General features: G+C 46.6%; 1 protein-coding gene across 21 annotated transcripts in view; it reads left to right on the top strand.

Annotated features, from left to right (window-relative positions):
• AFDN (afadin, adherens junction formation factor) overlaps window positions 1-23144 on the top strand; it is a 1391435-nt gene that overhangs the window by 236230 nt on the left and 1132061 nt on the right. For 18 of the 21 annotated variants that reach the window (XM_029594302.1, XM_029594301.1, XM_029594288.1 and 15 more), the window contains exons 8-9: window positions 670-837; window positions 14805-14849. In XM_029594302.1, coding sequence (XP_029450162.1) covers window positions 670-837; window positions 14805-14849 — 213 coding nt within the window. The remainder of the gene's footprint in view (window positions 1-669; window positions 838-14804; window positions 14850-23144) is intronic. The other 3 variants (XM_029594307.1, XM_029594295.1, XM_029594309.1) reach the window with 1 other exon arrangement.

Here is a 23144-nt window from a genome sequence, read left to right as displayed (position 1 = left end):
ACTTTTGTTCAGTTATTCATGTTTGTGTATTTTAGCCCCTGATGCAGCCCCAATGTGGGGACGAAACTCTGCCTGAGTCGGGCTTGCCAAAAAGAAACACGTCTCAATAGAATAGTTTCTGATTGGACATTTTGGCATCTGATCCACTTTGTTGCCCTCATGGCTTTTTTAGACAGCCTTCCTTGTTGCTTTGTTGGTCCATAAAAAAATAGCAATACATTATCTTTTTTTGTCTTCAGGGGACCATGTAATTGTATCTTTCTCTCAACTTTTTCATTACATTTTGTGGTCTGTCAACCCCACTACAGTGGATCCATAAACAAAGTTACGATGGCTTATAGCTGTACAAATTTGTTAGTTTCATCAAAAGTGTCTGTGCTATTGCTACTACCATTATTAGTCCTAGGGCTGACACTAAAGGTGGGCACACTTTTATCCTGGGTAACTTGTGGCCAATATACATTTTTCTTTTTCTTGCTTCATACCTTAATAGTAGTTTTCACCTTGCTGAAACTTCATTCAGATGTTATATCTGTCATATATTTGTATTTGTTTTTGTTTTTTTGTGTATTTTTGTAATCTGCATTGGACATGAAAATGGATTTTCTGGAATACGTGATGGTACTCAGTAAGACATAGTGAGAGATTTATTCCATTTGTTCTTTTTAGGAGAACTGGTATTTCAGCTGAAAAAAAGGCCTCCTGAGTATGTTCCAAAGAAAAACAGGAAGCAAAGTGATGGAAAACCATTTAAGGGGAAGGAGAGAGCTGATGGGTCTGGATATGGCTCCTTGCTTCCCCCTGAGAAACTACCCTACTTGGTAGAATTAAGCCCAGGTAAGACGCATGACGTTAAGAGGAGTTTGTGTTAAATCTTGATACAGAATGGCATACCACTTTTAAATACTTTATATAAATCTGTTTAGTCCTCTGAATTGATAGTTTTAATCAACTTTTATTTAGTGTACAGATCTGTTTTATGTGCAGTCTTGCCTCTTTTTTTTTTTTTTTTTTTTTTTTAATTGCTTATGGGCTTGTGCCAGAGGTTTGCTAGTTTTAAAATGTATAGTCAACCACTGGTCCCCTAACACACTGGCCAGGAAGGATTTTGAAAATAATTCGCTTCATTCTAATTCTTTCAACACCATTTATTTTTCCTTTACTTTTTTGTATAGTTAACTGCAAGGGAAAAGTGCAAGCCCCTGAAGACAGACTACAGTTTTAGTAATGCTGAGTTCAGGAGGAAGACTTTTCTTGTTTTCCAATGGGAATTTATCTCTTTTGTATTGTTGAGATAAATTGAATGAATTTGTTCCCTTGTCTGAAAGTGTTCTTTATTGCTTTTCTTATATTTGTTGATTGTGTAAATATGTAAATTATCATATCTCAGTTGTTAACACAGTTCCTATATTTTCTCTCTCTCCCTTTACTGATGACTAACTTTATCCTTCTCGCTAATTGCGTGCTTGCTATCACCTGGCCCCCTTCTTCTCCTCCTTTCATTCCTGCTCCCTCTCCCCCTCCCTGTTATTTGTAACTTTCTCACTCAGAACTTCAATGTTGATTGTAAACCGGCATGATATGTCCTATGAATGTCGGTATAGTTCAAAAGCATTTAAATAAATAAATAAATATTTTTAAAAAGTGGCATAAATCCTTAGACCAGTTTGGACTAAGTGTTTCTAGAAACTTTGAGCATGCCATTCAATCAAATATTTTCCATGGAGCACATAGGTCAATTTTTCTCTCTCTCTTCCAGGCAGTGTTTCTAAATTGTGGGGGGTTTTTTGCACATACTTTGACGGGAATGAATTTCATTCATAAGCCAGGGTATGTTGGGAATGATCTTAATCTCTCAACTTTATGCTCAGAGTCATTCTTAGTACTTGCATTGTGCCAGAGAGAGCTGCTTTCTGGAGTTCATAAAATGTAATTTTTACAGGCAACTTTCCTAACGTGTAACCAGATGGACTCAGGACCAATGAGTATTGTACTCTTCTGCTAGCAGATGGGAGACTGAGTCAGATTTCAAAGCTGACGTCACTCTAGATATACCCCTGCAGTAACCCCAGCTCTTCAGTAACTCTGTCTCCTAGCAGATGCGGACACTATCCCACACACTAGAATAGTGTGAAGAATTGCAGCAAAGAAGAAACAAAATGTACCTTAAGGAAGATCGAACCCCACTCTCCCCCAATTCCTCAGATTGATCTCCGATATCCCTCAGCGGTGTGCCTTGGTCCGGTAGCCGGTTCCAGTGTGGACTTAGCCACCCAGTGTGGCTGAAAGGCAGTGGGTGCAGAACGAGCTCGGCAGTAAAGGTAATTCCCTCTCCCCCCGCAGCTGGAGACCGTCCGGCACACAGTCGGTAAGCGCCGAGACCAGGTAAGAAAAAATCTTTAAATTCAGGTTTCCGGTCTCCACAGCTCGGCTTGCCATACCGAATCTGTCCTGGCGAGGTTAGAGTGGAGCCCCGATCGGGTTGAGCAGCCTTGGTTAGACTAGGCCTCGATCTGGTGCAAGGGTCCACACACGTGGAGACCCTCGGGGGGGGGGGGGGGGGAGCCATCTTCCTGTCTGGCTGGCGGCTTGCGCGGGGCAGGCCGCGCCTAACTTGCGCGCATCCAATACAGACGTGCGCGTAGTGGCGTGCACAACTGAGACGCGCGCACAACTGAGCGCACCCGCGTTTACAACTGCACGCGAGCAAACACATAGAAACAATGGCACCGGTGCCCAAGAAGGCCAGAAGGCACTCTCTCTGCGTATTCCTGGCACGGACCCTATGGCGGAATCAAAGAAGAACCCCATCTTGGTGTCCCTTCGTAAGGCCTCATGCTACTTTCCAATGATGGAAGCCATCCAGGAACTGATTGACCTGGAATGGGATGCCCCGGAGGCCAGCTTCAAAGGGGGGTCGGGCCTTGGAAGCCCTATACTCTCTAGAATCAGCGACCAAGGAACGCCTGCGTTTCCCGAAAGTGGACGCTATGGTCTGTGCCGTCTCAAAGTGAACAACGATTCCTGTTGAGGGAGGGGCTGCATTGAAGGACACTCAGGACAGACTATTTGAATCCATCCTTAAGCAGGCCTTCGACGCAACAGCAATGAGATTGCTTCCTGCTGCGCACTGGTGGCACATTCTGCTTGCTCCTCTCTCGAGAGAGGCAAATACTTCCGGAATGTATACCGGTGAGACGATGGAACCTGCAGCTGCCTTCCTCAAGGACGCAAGCTCAGACCTGGTATGCACCTCAGCCAGGGGCGTTGCCTCGGTAGTGGCAGCCAAAAGACAACTAAGGCTATGGAATTGGTCTGCGGACACGATATCTAAAGCGAATCTCACAAGAATGCCTTTTAAAGGCTCTCTCTTGTTCGGAAGCGAATTGGAGAAATTAGCCAGCAAATGAGGCAAATCCCCAGTACCTCGGCTACCGGAAGATAGGAGTAAAAGATCTCAGCGTCCCTCCCCCAGAAGAACCAAGGGCAGAGGATCGCAGCGCTTTAGACCCTACTGGAACTCGCAGTACCAGGCACCTTGTCCCTCCGGAAGGTCCCCCGCCCTTTCGGAACAGACAGACCAAGAGGAGAGCACGCCCAGGGGCAGGCTCCAGCTGTGCTCCACAATGAGAATGGGCCGACCCATCCACAGGAAGGAGGATATAGGGGGTCAACTTGCCCTCTTTTAGCAAAGATGGTTTGGGATAACATCAGACACATGGGTTCTAAACATCATTCGAGAAGGTTACTCTCTTGAGTTCCGCAGCATCCCTCGAGACAAAATTGTCACCCTGCCACTCCCATTCCAAGAGACTGGCAGTAGAAACCACTCTAACAATACTACTGTCTGAAGGCAATAACTCCGGTTCCTATGCCCTAACAAAATTCGGGGTGCTATTCCATCTATTTTATCATTTCCAAGAAGGGAAGGATCTTTCCAGCCCATCTTGGATTTCAAGAACGTCAACTGTCATCTGCGGGTTCTACACTTCTGCATGGAAACTCTTCGCTTCGTAATAATGGCAGTACAACCGGGAGCGTTTCTAACCTCCCTGGACCTTTCTAAAGCCTACCTTCACATCCCAGTCCATCAGGATCACCAGCGCTTCCTGTGCTTTGCGATACTGGGTCACCATTACCAGTTACGAGCACTATCCTTCGGCCTAGCAACCGCCTCCAGAACCTTCACCAAAATCATGATGGTCGTGGCAGCATCACTGAGGAAGGAAGGAAGGGATCTTGGTACACCCTTACCTGGACGATTGGCTAATCAGGGCAAAGTCTTCGGAAGAGAGCCAGCAGGTGACCAGCAGAGTCAAGAGCCTAATGCAGGAACTCTGGTGGGTCGTGAACACTGGCAAGAGCATTCTGCAGCCCTCTCAATCGCTAGAGTACCTGGGGGGCCCATTTAGACACCAAACAGAACAGTCTTCCTCCCTCCCCCAAGGGAAAGGATACTGATGGAACAATTACGATGATTGATGACTAATGCATGCCCCAAGGAATGGGACTATCTTCAAGTCCTCGGCCTCATGGCATCAACCCTGGAAGTCGTCCCTTGGGCAAGGGCCCATATGTGACTGCTCCAGCGCTCCTTATTGTCACGATGGAACCCACTGTCCCAGAACTACTCAATTCACCTCCAACTACCAGCAGAGATACTTTCTCAGCTCCATTGGTGGCTCCAGGAAGACCACCTAAGCAGAGGAGTAAGCTTATCCCCACCAAACTGGATCTTGCTCACCATGCGAGCCTGCAAGGGTGGGGAGCCCACTGTCGGGAACTGATGGCCCAGGGACAATGGAACAAGGAAGAGGCAGAATGGAACACAAACCGCCTGGAAGCTCGATCAGTCAGATTAGCGTGCCTGCAATTCAGCCATAGACTTCGAGGCAAAGCAATTCGAGTAATGTCTGACAACGCGACAATGGTTGCTTACATCAACCGCCAGGGTCAACAGGTGTCTCTGGAAACAGACCCTCTCATGGTATGAGCGGAGATAAACCGACAAGGGATCTCGGCCTCCCACATCTCAGGAAAAGACCAATGTCTCGGCAGACTTCCTCAGCAGAGAGCGCCTGGACCTGGAGGAATGGACGCTGTCGACCACAGCCTTCCAACTGATAGTAAATCACTGGGAGCTCCCAGCCATGGACCTCCTGGCCACGTGTCTCAGTTCCCAAATCCCCAGGTTCTTCAGCAGCAGACAAGAGCCGCAATCCCAAGGAATCGACATTCTCGTCCAGACTTGACCAGAGGAAGACTTCCTGTACGCCTTCCCCCCATGGCCACTACTGGGCAGGGTCATCTTCAAGATAGAACATCACAGGGGACTAGTTCTGCTAGTGACCCTGGATTGGCCAAGGCGACCATGGTTCGCAGACATGCAAAGACTCCTTGCAGGGAACCCTCTGTGCCTACCTCCACACAGGAACCTTCTCTGGCAGGGCCCGATTCTCCATGAAGATCCTTCTCGATTCTCTCTTACAGTCTGGCCCTTGAGAGGACTTGCCTGAAGAAACGCTGTTACTCAAAGGCTGTGATTGACACCCTACTCCGAGCGCGCAAGTTCTCCACATCCCTGTCATACATACAGATCTGGAGAATATGCGAAGCCTGGTATGAGGACCGCAGGATTCTCCCGCGGACAGCCAAGATTCCCATGATTCTGGAGTTCCTACAGGAAGGTATGAAGAAGGGGTTGTCGCTCGACTCCCTCAAGGTCCAAATAGCCACACTAACCTGCTTCAGAGCAGAAGTGGACGGTATCATGCTATCAACCCATCTGGACTTGTCCTGCTTCCTGAAAGGGGTTAAACAATTCCGACCACCCCTAAAGTGGCTGGTGCCTCTATGGAATGTCAATCTAGTATTAGACTTCCTAGCTGGGGCTTCCTTCAGACCAACACGCGGTCTGTCACTACGCCTCTTAACATTGAAGACTGCATTCCTGGTGGCAATATGTTCAGCTCATCGCATCTCCGAACTACAGGCTCTATCCTATCGGGAACCGTTCCTCAGGTTCACACCTGGAACCATACAGCTGCACACTGTCCCCTCCTTCCTTCCGAAAGTGGTTTCAGAGTTTCATTTGAATCAAACCATCTCACTACCATCTCCGGATGAACATAAGGACTCTGAAGATTCACGCCTTCTTCACCACCTGGATGTCGGCAGACTCCTGCTGCGATACCTGGAAAAAAGGTCAGAACCGGTGCGCAAAGCAGATCATTTATTTGTTCTTCACAGCAGGAAGAAATAAGGAGAAGCGGCCTGGTGGGCGACCATAGCCTCTACAGGTTAAGGCTCATTCTACGAGGGCCCAGGCAGTCTTCTGGGCAGAAACCAAGCTGCTGTTGCCTGCCGAGCTCTGTTGGGCGGCGACGTGGTTCTCCATACACACCATCTCCAGGTTCTACTGCCTGGATGTTCAGGCCCGGGAAGACGCAGCCTTCGCGAGGGCAGTATTAAGTGGGCCACAAGCAGCCTCCTGCCCTGTCCAGGAGTAGCTTTAGTACATCCCATTGGTCTTGAGTCCATCTGGCTACATGTTAGGAAAAGGAGAAATTGCTTACTGATAATTTCGTTTTCCTTAGTGTAGACAGATGGACTCAGCATCCCGCCCACGGCTGCCCAGAAAAAGGAGAACCTCGGATAACAAACCTCGAGACCTAGCAAATACGGGTAAAGCCGACAGTCGCTCAGCAGCGCATGGTTCGGAGAGAGGTATCTTTATAGGATACTAATGATGCATTAGAATTAGGGCATCCCGACAGTGAGGTTCCAATAATTAGAAAAGTAGTCCAAGTGCCTGTAACTAAAAACTCACCTGAGCTAAAAAATTCTAACTTATCCCTATCAATTAAAAAGCAGAATAAAAATACAAACAAAAAACAAATTTTGAAATGTTTGTATGCTAAGTAAGATGGGAGAATTAGAATGTATAGCAGTGAATGATGACATAGACTTAATTGGCATCTCAGAGATTTGGTGGAAAGAGGATAACCAATGGGACAGTGCTATACCGGGGTACAAATTATATCGCAATGACAGAGAGGAGCACTCAGGAGGAGGTGTGGTGCTTTATGTCCGGGATGGCATAGAGTCCAACAGGATAAACATCCTGCATGAGACTAAATACAAAATTGAATCTTTATGGGTAGAAATCCCTTGTGTGTCGGGAAAGACTATAGTGATAGGGGTATACTACCGTCCACCTGGTCAAGATGGTGAGACGGACAGTGAAAAGCTAACCAAATTGGTTGTGCAGTAATAATGGGAGACTTCAATTACCCCAATATTGACTGGGTAAATGTATCATCGGGACACGCTAGAGAGATAACGTTCCTGGATGGAATAAATGATAGCTTTATGGAGCAATTGGTTCAGGAACCGACAAGAGAGGGAGCAATTTTAGATCTAATTCTCAGTGGAGCACAGGACTTGGTGAGAGAGGTAATGGTGGTGGGGCCGCTTGGCAATAGTGATCATAATATGATCAAATTTGATTTAATGACTGGAAGAGGAACAGTGTGCAAATCCAAGGCTCTCGTGATAAAATGAGAAAAATTGTTAGAAAAAAACTGAAGGGAGCAGCTACAAAAGTAAAAAATGTCCAAGAGGTGTGGTCATTGTTAAAAAAAAAAAACAAAACCATTCTAGAAGCACAGTCCAGATGTATTCCACACATTAAGAAAGGCGGAAAGAAGGCAAAACTATTACCGGCATGGTTAAAAGGGGAGGTGAAAGAAGCTATTTTAGCCAAAAGATCTTCATTCTAAAATTGGAAGAAGGATCCAACAGAAGAAAATAGGATAAAGCATAAACGTTGGCAAGTTAAATGTAAGACATTGACAAGACAGGCTAAGAGAGAATTTGAAAAGTTGGCTGTAGAGGCAAAAACTCACAGTAAAAACTTTTTAAAATATATCCGAAGCAGAAAGCCTGTGAGGGAGTCAGTTGGACCGTTAGATGATCGAGGGTTTAAAGGGGTACTTAGAGAAGACAAGGCCATCGCGGAAAGATTAAATGATTTCTTTGTTTCGGTGTTTACTGAAGAGGATGTTGGGGAGGTACCCGTAATGGAGAAGGTTTTCATGGGTAATGATTCAGATGGACTGAATCAAATCACGGTGAAACTAGAAGATGTGGTAGGCCTGATTGACAAACTGAAGCGTAGTAAATCACCTGGACCGGATGGTATACACCCGAGTTCTGAAGGAACTAAAAAATGAAATTTCAGACCTATTAGTAAAAATTTGTAACTTATCATTAAAATCATCCATTGTACCTGAAGACTGGAGGATAGCAAATGTAACCCCAATATTTAAAAAGGGCTCCAGGGGCGATCCGGGAAACTGGAGACCGGTTAGCCTGACCTCAGTGCCAGGAAAAATAGTGGAAAGTGTTCTAAACATCAAAATCACAGAACATATAGAAAGACATGGTTTAATGGAACAAAGTCAGCATGGCTTTACCCAGGGCAAGTCTTGCCTCACAAATCTGCTTCACTTTTTTGAAGGAGTTAATAAACATGTGGATAAAGGTGAACCGGTAGATATAGTATACTTGGATTTTCAGAAGGCGTTTGACAAAGTTCCTCATGAGAGGCTTCTAGGAAAAGTAAAAAGTCATGGGATAGGTGGCGATGTCCTTTCGTGGATTGCAAACTGGCTAAAAGATAGGAAACAGAGAGTAGGATTAAATGGACAATTTTCTCAGTGGAAGGGAGTGGGCAGTGGAGTGCCTCAGGGATCTGTATTGGGACTCTTACTATTCAATATATTTATAAATGATCTGGAAAGAAATACGACGAGTGAGATAATCAAATTTGCAGATGACACAAAATTGTTCAGAGTAGTTAAATCACAAGCAGATTGTGATAAATTGCAGGAAGACCTTGTGAGACTGGAAAATTGGGCATCCAAATGGCAGATGAAATTTAATGTGGATAAGTGCAAGGTGATGCATATAGGGAAAAATAACCCATGCTATAATTACACAATGTTGGGTTCCATATTAGGTGCTACAACCCAAGAAAGAGATCTAGGTGTCATAGTGGATAACATATTGAAATCGTTGGTTCAGTGTGCTGCGGCAGTCAAAAAAGCAAACAGAATGTTGGGAATTATTAGAAAGGGAATAGTGAATAAAACTGAAAATGTCATAATGCCTCTGTATCGCTCCATGGTGTGACCGCACCTTGAATACTGTGTACAATTCTGGTCGCCGCATCTCAAAAAAGATATAATTGCGATGGAGAAGGTACAGAGAATGGCTACCAAAATAAGGGGAATGGAACAACTCCCCTTTGAGGAAAGACTAAAGAGGTTAGGACTTTTCAGCTTGAAGAAGAGACGACTGAGGGGGGATATGATAGAGATGTTTAAAATCATGAGAGGTCTAGAACGGGTAGATGTGAATCTGTTATTTACTCTTTCGGATAGTAGAAAGACTAGGGTGCTCTCCATGAAGTTAGTATGGGGCACATTTAAAACTAATTGGAGAAAGTTCTTTTTTACCAACGCACAATTAAACTCTGGAATTTGTTGCCAGAGGATGTGGTAAGTGCAGTTAGTATAGCTGTGTTTAAAAAAGGATTGGATAAGTTCTTGGAGGAGAAGTCCATTACCTGCTATTAAGTTCACTTAGAGAATTGCCACTGCCATTAGCAATGGTAACATGGAATAGACTTAGTTTTTGGGTACTTGCCAGGTTCTTATGGCGTGGATTGGCCACTGTTGGAAACAGGATGCTGGGCTTGATGGACCCTTGGTCTGACCCAGTATGGCATTTTCATATGTTCTTATGCCATGGCCTACCCCTAGTTCAAGACACCCACAGTTAGTCCAGTGTTGGCATTAATTGGTTGAGTGCACTAGCGGTCTCCAGTTTGGAAATTAGTTGAACCAGTTCAAGTTTTACTCAAGTTTAATCAAGTTATTTAAGCAAAGATATATCCACAATGGCTTTTTGAAGAGAATACTGAAGAGCTGAGGTTACTGCAGGGTTATATCTAGAGTGGTGTCAGCTTTGAAATCTGACTTGGTCTCCCATCTGCTAGCAGAAGAGCACAATACCCATTGGTCCTGAGTCCATCTGTCTACACTAAGGAAAACAAAATTATCAGGTAAGTAATTTCTCCAATATCAAGGTGTGTTTTTAAGTTCTTTTAATCAAGCCAGTGGTATCCAGTATAACTGGGACTATTTCTTTATCTTTTTGCCACAGTTTCTTGGTTTCTGTTTACATCTCTTGGTATTTTGAAGGTCTTCACTTTCTCTAGAATAGTCATTTGGTATTGTCACCTCTGTATGCAATACTGTAGTTTTTCTCCTTGACCACAATATCCAGTTTTCTGCCATCGATTTTCTGTCAGTGGAAATAGGAATATTCTGGGCAATAACTTTATTCACTTCTGTTCTGTTAGTGTCATGCTCACAATGCCTTTTTGGTACATTGATATTATAATGTTTACATAGTGTCCAATGAATAAGTCGTGCCACTGTGTTGTGCCTTTTAGTTTATAGGCCACCTGATGTCAGCACATCACAACCAGTGATTGGATGTGTAACCATTTCCAGTTCTGTTCAGCAGAATCTGCATTTGTGAAGATGGTGACATAAGTGGAAGCACATTTACTGCCAACTTACCATTTATCTAATTACTTTTTCAGGAAGCCATCAAAAAGGAAGGGGAAGTCTAGAGTTTCTTTGAGTCACAGATTCTTTCTTGTTTGGCAAATGATGGACTGTTGTCCTGACTACTGGATGGATGGGCTTAAGTGACCCTTTTGTGTAAAGTGGCGAGGGAGTGTTTCGGCTAGGGAGGAGGAGGTGTCACCGAGCCCCTTAGATCAGAGACTGCTGGCGAGTAAGCTGGTAGTGGTAGTGGTTCATGGATCTGGTACGCTTGGCTCTAGAGGGTCCTCTTCAGCTAGCTCATCTAACGCATCTGCTCCGTCAAGGGCCCATATTTTCGGATCGTGAGGATCGCTTCTCTCTCGCGGCTTGGCTTTTGATAGGCGACGTTTACGCTTGAAGGGTTATTCAGAACAAGTCATTTCCACCCTCCTACAGGCAAGACGTCCAGCCACCTCTATGGCCTATGTGAGAGTTTGGAAGCTTATTGAGACGTGGTGTCGGCGTTCCTGCGACCCTTTAGTTCCTCGGGTGCTTGACTTTCTGCAACAGGGCCTTGCTAAGGGCTTGGCGTTCAATTCCCTTCGTGTAGAAGTTGCAGCTTTAGGTGTCTTGCGGGGAAACTTTGACGGCTGTTCTCTGGCAGCGCATCCGGATATTGCTCTGTTTCTTAAGGGGCTCAAACATTTGTGCCCTCCCATCTGTTTGGTGTGTCTGGATTGGAGTTTGAATTTAGTCCTGCAAGTTCTTTGTGGTGCTCCTTTCGAGCCTCTTCGTGGAGTTCCCCTGAAGGATCTGACTTTGAAAATGGTGTTTTTGCTGGCCATTTGCTCGGCCCGTCGGATCTGAGTTGCAGGCGCTGTCTTGGGATCCTTTTCTTCAGATTTACGACGATTGGGTATCGTTACATACGGTTCCGTCCTTTGTCCCTAAGGTGGTTTCAGCTTTTCATGTCAATCAAACTGTGGAGCTTCCGGGGTTCCCTAACTGGTCCCGGGAGTCTTCTCAGAACAGAGACCTTCATCTTTTGGATGTGCGGTGCGCTTTATTGCGTTATCTAGAGGTTACCAATGACTTCAGACGTTCTGATCATTTGTTCGTTCTCTTTGGTGGCCCAAAGAAGGGGGGACAAAGCGTCAAAGGCGACCATATCTTGGTGGATTAAGGAAGCCATTTGTGCGGCATGCATAGCCCGAGAGCGTCAGGTGCCTTTGGGTCTCAGAGCTCGTTCCAGTAGCGCTCAGGCTACCTCCTGGGCAGAGTGTAAGTTACTGTCGCCTCAGGAGATGTGTAGGACGGGGGTGTAGTCTATTCACACTTTTACAAAACATTACCGATTAGACGTTAAGGCTTCTGATGAACCGTCCTTCGGGGAGTGTGTGCTTCGTGTGGGTCTTTCGGGTTCCCGCCCAGTGTAGGGTGGCTTAGGTACATCCCACTTTTCTGGACTGATCTGGGTATGTTCAGGAAATGAAAATTGGTTCTTACCTGCTAATTTTCGTTCCTGTAATACCACGATCAGTCCAGAGGCCCACCCCTTTCTTCAGATACCGAAAGACTGTCTTAGTCAGAACCTGCTTAAGTTTTTTTTATTGTTAAAGCTTTTTTGCAGACATGATTCATAGAGCAGTTTTTAGCAGTTGTTCGGTCTGGTTTTTGCCAGCGAAGAAGTGGTAGTCTGGAAATTTGGTTGGATGCTACCCTTTGTTATTTAGTTCTGTTAACATGGGCTTGGGTACAAGTCAATACTGAGTGACTGCAGGTGGCACTCTCGTTATGTAGCAGTGCCCAAAGTTCTAATTGTTCTCAGACTCCACCTGCTGGTAGGGATAAACAACCCACTTTTCTGGACTGATCTGTGGTAATACAGGAACGAAAATTAGCAGGTAAGAACCAATTTTCATCTGTCCTTGGAGAGCACCTGTTACAGGTAAGCAACTCTGCTTTCTGTGGAACAGAACTGGAAGCTGTTACTTATTTCATCACTGGATGTGATGTGCAGCCTATATACAGAAAGGTGCACATCAAGGTGGCATGACTTATTTATTGGAAACTGTGTAAACATAACAATGTACCAAACAGGAGTATGACCCTAAAAAAAATAGAAGAGAATAAAGAATTTGTGATCACCAAGGACATTTCTGTGCCAACCAACAGGAAGTTTGATGCCAGAAAACCAGATATTGTGGTGAAGCATAAATACAAGAACGGCATTGTTGATAGTGTCAGCACTTTGTGACTATTCTGTGGATAATAATGGAGAAAATGAAGATCCTTGAGGACAAGAGATGCAATTAGGGACACAAAAAATGTGGCAGAAAGATTTAGAAATAGTCCCAATTATTTTGGCTGCCACTGGCCTGATTGAGAAGAATCTGTGAGTGCTCCTTGATATGTTGCCTATAAAAATTACACCCTATGAACTCCAGATGGCTCTTTGGCACAATGCAAGTACTAAGAAGGGCATTAGCAGTATATTTGAGAGACTGAGATCATTCCTCATGTACCCTGGCTTAAGAGATTCATTCCTGCAAAACAAACCCATTTGAAGAAACTGCCCCAGAGTATTATCATATTGATATCTGCAGTGGAGTGTGTTCAAGCATATCAAGCACTGGGCATGTTGATGCTGTGCTTCACATCAACAGTACATGTTACTCCCTTGGCATGTCTTTAATATGAGAAGAGTCCAGTGGACCCTCGGATCACAATGGGGTGAATCCATTCAGGATCTTTGAGACAGCATCTGCATTACCCAGCCGCTGAAGGGACTCCTGTACTGGTGGCTGATTTGTTTCACTCTAATCAGGGGTATACATTTCCACATTCCTCCACTCCAAATTGTAGAAATGGGTCCAATCAAGTCTCCCGCTACGTGAGTGATAGTGACCCGGCAGATTAAAACTTCTTTTGTTTCTGCACTCCTGTGATCTGAAGTACATTATCTGGAAGGCCTTATTTTTGTTGACAGTCGGTGTAGTCTACAGTGTTAGTGAACTCCAGTCTCTAGTAACTACCAACTTATATCAAATTTTTTCACAATAGGGATTCTGCGCACATATCCTAAGTTCCAACTGAAGATAGTGTTGGACTTCCACTTTAACCTGTGAGTCATCCTTCCTACATTCTTCCCCAAGCTGTAGGTCCACAAAGGTGAACATATGCTACACAGTATGGGCTGCTGGAGAGACTTTGCCTTCTCTCTGGAGAAGACTGAAGTCCTTAGGCCATTGAGCTAGTTTTGTTTGACACCAATAAATCTAGGGTTGCTGTTGCCAAACAAGCTTTAATTGGCTAGCTGACTGTATTTCCTTATGTTATGCCCAGGCAGGCCTGAATCTGGTGGGCCATGCTAAACCATGATGGTGTCAATGGCCCATGTAAGATCTGTTTTCATAGAGGAGATCTACAAGGCTGCAACATGGGATTCTTTCCACACATTCACATCACATTATTGTTTGTATAGGAAAGCCCAACATGAGAGTAAGTTTGGCCAGTCTGTCCTGAGGTATTTCCTTGAGATGTAGAACATTCTTCTTAGGACCTGTTATTTTGATGCCAGGCTGCCCCTACAAAATATAAAAATGGCTTGATGCCACAGTTTTTTCTTCTTGGCATTTTGTGACAGACTGTAGCTAGGGATTCTTCATGTGTGAAGACTGCTATCCTGCTTGTCCTCAGAGAAAGCAGAGTTGCTTACCTGTGATAGGTGTTCTCAAGGACAGCAGGATGTTAGTCCTCACAACATTCTTCTGCCTCTGCTTGGAGTTTGACTTCTCCAATTTTAAGCTAAATTTGAGACTGAAGGGGCTCCCGCATGGACGGTAAGGCATGCAGCACATATCCAGTATAGTTTCTAGAAACTTCTGAAATAAAATTTCCTTGCTGGCCTTCATCTGTCACCCATGTGTGAGAACTGACATCTTGCTGTCTTTGGAGAACCCCCTGTTAGAGATAAGCTACTTTGGTTTCTTTTATGACCTGTGGTAAAATGATTTTTCTGCTGTATGAATAATTTGACTTATAAGTGTCATGAGGCTACAGTTTCACGCTTTCCTGTCTTATCTTTTCTTGCTCTTCTTCACATGTTCTGCATGGTTTCTCTCCTGCTGGTGCTGCCTTCTTCACCTGGGTCCTGTGTGTATGCATGTGTTCTAATCCCAGGGAGAAGGAATCACTTTGCCTACCACACCTATCATTCTTACGAAGGTAACTGCATCTTTAATATTTTAATCCAAGAAAAGATGGTGTTCATTACAGTGAAAGAAATATATTGCTGGGAATGCTGTGTATTAAATTAAACTGGATATATCAAAAGTATCCTAATCAGTTGGACAGAAATGTTTTGATTATCTCTGTATCAGACTGTGCCAGTAGCTATGAATCCTTCCAGGATAGACGTGTGAGGTTGGTCTAAGGTCTGTTTTTCTGACCTTTGTAGTAATGATGGTGACAGGTTTGCGAACCTTTCATGGTAACTTGTGAGAGGTTCATTGCATTGTAACAGTGGTTCATAAACTGTTTTGTGAGAACAAACTGCATGGAACATTGTGCAGCAGGTCATGTTAAAGTACCAATTGACCTGTATTACTGCATGTATGTTAACCAGCTTTCCTGTTCCTTCTTGTCTTATTCTGGTAAATATCAGTGGGGAGAGGATGCAGTTGATTTGTGAACTTACAAATTTGATATAATACATATAATTCATGTATTGCAGAGCATATTTTCTTTTTTAATCTGCTAGTCCACAGGTGGAAACTTTGCTTTTTGTTTTATTGACATGAAAATGAGTATTTCCTTGGTGTGACTTTGCCCCAGCTTTAGGAATTTCTAAGTTTTAACTGCTATAACATCATTGTCATAAATAGGCTGAGTGTTGTATGTCTGTGCCATCTGTCCCTGGAATTGATTTTGAAGATTTTGTTCATGAATATGAAAATCCTGTTGATGGGTGACAGGGTCAGTGAAAGAACTGCAATGACTAGTTGGCTGCCTAGAGTGCTATAGTTGTGGGGTGGTGTGCCAGTGGCATCTCTTTTGTGCCTGCACAGATCTGAAAGAGGAAGGGTATCACATGGCCTGTGCAGGCAGGAAGAAGGAGATTACATTGCTTTCACTGGAAAAAATCAAGGAGCAGGCTGCAGCATTTGCCCGCATGACCAGAAGGACCTGGAAGCAGAGTAGCTTTGGTCCATGTGGTCAAACGTAGGAGCACCTGCCCCCATGACCAGAAGAGTCATGGTCCTATTGGCTGTAGAGCCTGAAAGGAGGCTGGGGAGAAGTGAGTCAGAGAAAGGAGTATGTAGAAGAGAGTGTGTGTGTGTGTGTGTGTGTGTGTGTGTGTGTATATATGTGTGTACGTGTGTATCAGTAAGAAGAAATTGCCATACTGAGTCAGACCATCCGATGCAAAGAGCTAGTCTCTCAGAGAACAAGTCCAATCTCTGGAGGCTAGAGTGGCAGACCTGGAGGAGCTGAGGCAGACAGATATATAGATGAGACTTTCAGGGACTTAGTAGCCAAGTCCCAACTTCAGACTGGCAGCCCTGGTGCTGCCTTGGAGGAAGAAGGTCTCATGATCAGAGAGCATCAATCTGGTGCAGCAGGAAAGGATCCTGTAGTAAGGACCTGCTCTTCAGATGGTGCATTGTTCTCTTGCACAGAGGATGTCTCCCAGGGCTACTGCCCAGGAGGGAAGGGTTAGGTCGGCATCATAGTTAGTGATTCAATTATTAGGAATGTAGACAGCTGGGTGGCTGTTTGGCGTGAGGATCGACTGGTAACATGCCTACCTGATGTGAAGGCGGCGGAACTCACGTTAGGATTCTGGGGAGTTGCCGGCTGTCATGGTACATGTGGGCACCAACGACATAAGAAAATGTGGGAGGGAGGTTCTGGAAGCCAAGTTTAGGCTCTTAGGTAGAAAGCTGAAATCCAAAACTCCAGGATAGCATTCTCTGAATTGCTCCCTGTTCCGCGCATAGGTCGCCAGAGGCAGGCAGAGCTCTGCAATCTCAATGCATGGATGAGACGATGGTGCAAGGGAAGAGGGATTCAGTTTTGTAAGGAACTGGGGAACTTATGGGGAAGGGGGATTCTTTTCTGAAGTGATGGGCTCCACCTTAACCAGGGTGGAACCATCGCCTTTCTTTAAATCCATCACTCAATGGTCTAGATACATAGATGACATCTTTTTTATCTGGAATGACTCCGAACATCAACTATCTGAATTTCTTCAATGGTTAAATTCAGCAAACCCTCACTTGAAATTCACTATGACATTTGATAAAGAGCAATTATCTTTCTTAGACATTCTCATTTCTAAAGCAACAGGAACAATACAAACAACCCTTTTTAGGAAACCTACAGATCGCAACAATTTTTTAAAATTTGAAAGTCATCATCCACGGAGATTTAAGGAAGGCCTACCTGTGGGACAATTTTTCCGCATTCGCAGGATTTGTTCCGATCAGCAAGATTTCCTACATCAAAGCGCAATCCTAAGTGACAGGTTTAAGGAGAGGGGATACCCAACAGCAACAATAAAAAGGGCTTTCAAAAGAGCAAAGTTTTCTCCTCGAGAATCCCTATTACAATACAGAAGTCGCAAACAGATGTCACAAACAGTATGTGTACTAGAACATACGAATCTTACACAACAAATTCGGCAGTCCATTCAGCGTAATTGGCATGTCCTTAGTCCACATCAGATCTTCCGTACTCCACCTATGTTTGCATATAGCAGAGGGGTTAATATCAAACAGCAAGTAGTACGTGCCACTCAACATTTGGATATTACTCCCGGCTCCCCGGGTCAGACACAGTGCGGCAATTGCAGCTTTTGTACCCTAGCCATCACTGGCGTTGAATGGCAAGACCCCAATACCCAGATTCGAATCATACGGCGACAAGCTGTCCACTGTAACTCTGATTTTGTGGTGTACGGACTTATTTGCCCTTACCAAAAAATTTATGTGGGCAGAACTACACGTAAAATTAAAGTCCGGTTAATTGAACACCGTAGCCGGATCAAGAACTTAGATGTCAAGGCCCCCATGGTACAACATTGTATTACACATCAACACAAGTTTGAACAATTCCAGTGGTTGATCATCGAACAAATCGCACAATCTTGGAGGGGGGGAGACAGACTCTCAACACTAAATTTGAAGGAACATCAATGTATCTACAGTTTACAATCTGTGGAACCACGGGGCCTCAACGAGAAAATAGAGTGGTATACTCTCATTTAGAATTTGCCCATATTGCTCGCTTTTTGTTTCTCCCCCCACCTATTTCAACCCTTTTAAAGATGGTAGACAGTGACGACATCATCCATATAAGGATAGTTTTGGGTCTATTCTCGGTCAACTTCTTTCAAGATGGCCCCCTACCATGTCATTTCCCTTCTATGGATAGTTTAACTTTCAAAATGGCGCTCACGCAAAGATTGTACCATGGGGAACCCCTAAACCGGAGATTTTTCAAAATGGCCGCTGATGTCATTTCCCTTTTATGGACAGCCCCTGTCCCAAAATGGCCCCGACTGTGACGTAAGTGCCCTTATTTGGACACACCCATATGCTTGGCGCCTTTTTTGTCTTTAAAGGTCAGCGTTCAAACGTCTCTCGCTGCCGATAGTGTATTCACGGCCCAGCGAGTGACTCCAGCATCGCGACAAGGTAATACATGCATACAAGGTATCCTGTTTTAAAATACCAAACGCAAGGTCTCTGTACTTTGTTATGCGTTGTTTTATCTGTAGAATCACACAGAGACGCCCCCGGGCGCAACAAACTGAGTCAATGCATTGTACACAGTAAGTGTTCCTTCAATTGATACTACCGTCTCTCTTTCGCGGCGGGACTTATTATGCACTTGCTCTCTTGTACCTATTTTATCCTTAGCAGTGTCAAGCATCTCCGGTCAGTGACAAAAGCAGGTAACAGTGGTACCCGACCCCCTGAGGAAGGAGGTTCCCTCCGAAACACGTTGTGTCGGACCAAAGTCTGTTTTGACCATTTTACCATCATCATCAGCAGCATTTGGACCTTGATGCCGGAGATTAAAGTTGCAAGTTAAGTACAACATCTCAGTACAATTGACTCTAAGTGCATAATTGGGGCAGCTATATTTTATATGGCGCCCTTATAATTTCGCTCATCGAGACCTATGATTATAAATAAAGAAAAGCTTACGCCATTATAAGCTTCTATTAGCCTAGCTATTGGGCATTCAATATATGAGGTCTCTTCGAGCTTCCCACCGCATATTATTGAGCGCCTGTTGTATTGAACGCTTGTTAGATTAAGCGTATATTGCTGCCGCATATTATTCAGCGCCTGTTATATTAAGCGTATATTGCTGCCGCTTATTATTAAGCGCATATTTTTCAATGGAACAGAACGCCTCAGCGTCTTAAGCAGGGTCAACTCCTGCCTCCGGCATTAAAGCCCTCGGCCTCTGCTCTGCATGCCAGCTTAGAGCCACGCACAGTGAAGAGCCAGACTCCCTATGTGCCCAATGTGAGGAGGCCGTGGGACCCTCGGGCCAGGACCAGTCTCAGCCACGATTCGCTGACAGTTCCCCAGGGGCTACCCCGGACTTAGCGGGCAGTCTTGACCAACCTGGAATCCCGGGGGATCTCGTACCCCGGCGATTAGAGACTGCCTCCATTTCCTGGGTGGATCTCTTTAAGGGGATTCATGCCTTTGTACGGATGCAAACAGCTTCCCGTCCAGGCCCTGCTGTTCCTGCTGTTCCGGCTGCGGCGGCTGCTGCAGTTGCGGCTCCAGCGGATCCTGTTCCGGGACCCTCACGCCCTTATCGTGTGCCGGACCTCCCGCCTCCAAACAGTCCAGATCAGTTGGACCCGGATGTTTCACCGGACGAGTCCAAACTCCCGGACGAGGGGGAACTTCCCTCAGGGATTGAGCCATATAGAACCATGAGGCGGTTCTTCCCTAAAGAGGATCTCTCCGACCTGGTGTCTCAGTGCCTGGCGGAGTTGGATATTACAGGTCCTAGCGCTACGGTACCCTCCGCACAGAACCCCCTGCTGGAAGGTCTTCGTCCTACAGCCCGCCATTTTCCATTCTTGCAAGCGGCACAACTAATAGATTTAGAATGGGCTGCACCAGCGGCCTCATTCAAAGGGGGTCGGGCCCTGGCAAGCATGTACCCCCTGGCACCGGGTATCCAGGAGCTGCTGGCGTGCCCTCAGGTGGACGCCTTGGTTAGCGCTGTGGTCAAGCACACTACCATTCCAGTTGAGGGGGGGGCGGCCCTCAAGGAGCCTCATGACCGGCGACTGGACGCCATTCTGAAACAGACTTTTGAGGTGGCAGCTCTATCCTTGCGGATCGCAACTTGCTGCACAATGGTGACGTGTTCCTGTTTGTCACAGGTAAGGAACAACGCTCCAGCAGCAGACATGGAGTCAGCTCTCTCGTTCCTTACGGATGCTGCATCAGACCTAGTTCGGACAACAGGCAAGGGGATCTCAACCTCCGTAGCCGCCAGGAGGCAGCTCTGGATCCGGAAATGGTCAGCTGATGCTCCCTCGAAGACACGCCTCACCAGATTGCCCTTTAAGGGCTCTTTCCTGTTTGGTAGCGACCTTGATAGACTGGCCAGCACATGGGGCGCCTCTCCAGTACCTCGACTGCCGGAAGATGGGTTCTGAAGGAACCAGCGCGCCTTTCCAAGGCCCTCCAGGGGTAGAAGCTCCCAGCGCTTCACTCCCTACAGGAGTCGCTACCAGGTGCCTCGTCCTCAGGCCCGGAATCAGTCCTTTCGGACCAAGCAGCGCAAGAGGGGAGCAGGCCCGGGCTCAGGTCCCGGCCGCGCCTCACAATGAGAATCCGCCGATCCATCTGGGGGAAGGAGCCATAGGGGGCAGGTTAACCCTCTTCTACCCCAGATGGGTCGAGATTACGTCGGACCAGTGGGTCCTCGCCATCATCCGAGAGGGGTATTATCTGGACTTTCATCATCTCCCTCCGGACAAGTTTGTGGAATCTTCATGTCCCATACACAAGAATGCAGCATTGGAAGCTACCCTGGCGAGGCTCCTGTCCTTGAAAGCCATCATCCCAGTACCTGCATGGGAAGTGAATTCTCGACACTATTCCATTTATTTCATGGTACCCAAGAAAAGGGGGCACCTTTCGGCCCGTACTGGACCTCAAGTCAGTAATTCGATACTTAAGGGTCCCGAGGTTTCGCATGGAAACTCTGCGCTCCGTCAAGACCGCAGTACAGCCAGGAGAATTCCTCATGGCCTTAGACTTGTCGGAAGCCTACCTGCATATCTCGATCCATCCGGATCATCAGCGCTACCTACGCTTCAAGGTTCTAGGATGCCACTTCCAATTCCGGGCTCTGCCCTTCGGGTTGGCCACGTCACCGCGGACCTTCACCAAGGTGGTCGTAGTGGCAGCAGCGGCACTCAGACGGGAAGGAATCCTGGTCCATCCCGACCTAGACGACTGGCTGATCAGGGCGAAGTCACGAGAGGAGAGCCATCGGACAACCGACAGAGTGATCGCCCTTCTGGAAAGCTTGGGCTGGGTAATCAACCTCAGCAAGAGTTGCCTACAGCCTTCCCAGTCACTGGAATACCTGGGAGTACAGTTCGACACCCAGGCAGACACAGTCAGTCTCACTACCAAGAGAAGGTTAAAACTTCAGACGCGTATCCGGTACTTGATGGGAGCCAGTCGGCCCATAGCTTGGGATTATCTGCAGGTTCTCGGCCTCATGGCATCCACCCTGGAAGTGGTACCTTGGGCAAGGGCCCATATGAGACCGTTACAGCACTCCCTGCTCTCTCGCTGGAGCCCCCGCTTTCGGAACTATTCCACGCACCTTCCTCTGCCAGCCAGAGTACGATCCCAGTTACGGTGGTGGTTGCAGTCCTGCCACATGAGCAGGGGGTCGAAGATGTCCTCACCCACGTGGACTCTGCTCACCACAGATGCCAGCCTGAGCGGCTGGGGGAGCACACTGCGAAGAACTCACCGCACAAGGGCGGTGGAACAGAGAGGAGTCAGCGTGGAACATCAACAGTCTAGAGGCCCGGGCAATCCGATTAGCATGCCTACGATTTGCTTACAGACTGAAGAACAGAGCAGTCAGAGTGATGTCGGACAATGCCACCACGGTGGCATACGTCAACCGTCAGGGCGGAACCAGAAGCCAACAGGTATCTCTGGAGATAGCCCCGCTGATGGCTTGGGCAGAGGCGAATCTTCAGGACATCTCAGCCGTCCACATTGCCGGGAAGGACAACGCCGCGGCGGACTTCCTCAGCAGGGAAAGCCTAGATCCGGGAGAGTGGCAGCTGTCACCCACAGCCTTCCAGATGATTGTGGATCACTTTGGGATTCCGGACATGGACTTACTAGCGGAGAAGTCCAATGCTCAAGTACCCAGATACTTCAGCCGCAAACGCGACCCGTTCTCACACGGAATCGATGCCCTGGTTCAGCCACGGCCTCCAGGGACTCTGCTATATGCATTTCCTCCGTGGCCTCTGCTGGGCGCCATCATCCACAAAATTCAGAGACACCGGGGCCTAGTTCTTCTAGTGGCACCAGACTGGCCAAGAAGACCCTGGTACGCGTACATGAGAAGACTACTGGCAGGGGAGCCCCTTCCCCTGCCTCCTCGCCGGGACCTTCTACGTCAAGGTCCCATCCTCCACGAGGATCCGGCTCAATTCTCTCTCACGGTCTGGCCATTGAGAGGGCTAGACTGAAGAAAACAGGTTACTCGGAGCCCGTGATAGATACACTCCTCCGAGCCCGCAAGTTTTCCACTTCCCTCACCTATGTAAGGATCTGGAGAATATTTGAAGCATGGTGCGACACTCATGGCACCAATCCACATGCGACCACAATTCCTATTGTTCTGGATTTCCTGCAAGAATGGGCTTCAGAAGGGTCTCTCCCTCAGCTCCATCAAAGTTCAGGTGGCTGCACTGTCTTGCTATGGTCCCAAGAGGGATGGCAAGACCATTGCCACGCATCCAGATGTGTCTCGCTTCCTGAAAGGAGTTAAGCACATTCGTCCGCCACTGAAGGGGCCAGTGCCTTTGTGGAACCTCAACCTTGTTTTGGATTTCCTCGCGGGATCCACCTTCAGACCCCTTCGGGGCCTGTCTCTCCGTTCTCTAACCTTGAAGATGGTGTTCTTATTGGCGGTGTGTTCAGCACGCCGCGTCTCAGAGCTACAAGCACTGTCCTGCCGTGATCCCTTTCTGAGAATCACTCCAGAGGCTATCCATCTTCGCACGGTTCCCTCCTTTTTACCTAAAGTGGTCTCACAATTTCACCTTAACCAAACTATATCCTTGCCTACCACGGCGGGGTTGAAGAAATCTGAAGAAGGGCGTTTGCTACGCCATCTCGACATAGGCAGAATGCTGCCCAGATATCTAGAAATGACACAAGAAGTACGAAAGACAGACCATCTGTTCGTCCTGCACAGCGGGAAAAGACA

This window comes from Rhinatrema bivittatum, chromosome 3, assembly GCF_901001135.1.
Source record: "Rhinatrema bivittatum chromosome 3, aRhiBiv1.1, whole genome shotgun sequence".
Lineage (NCBI taxonomy): Eukaryota > Metazoa > Chordata > Amphibia > Gymnophiona > Rhinatrematidae > Rhinatrema > Rhinatrema bivittatum.
The sequence above is the reverse complement of the archived record's forward strand: the minus strand, read 5'-3'. Positions and strand labels throughout refer to the sequence as shown.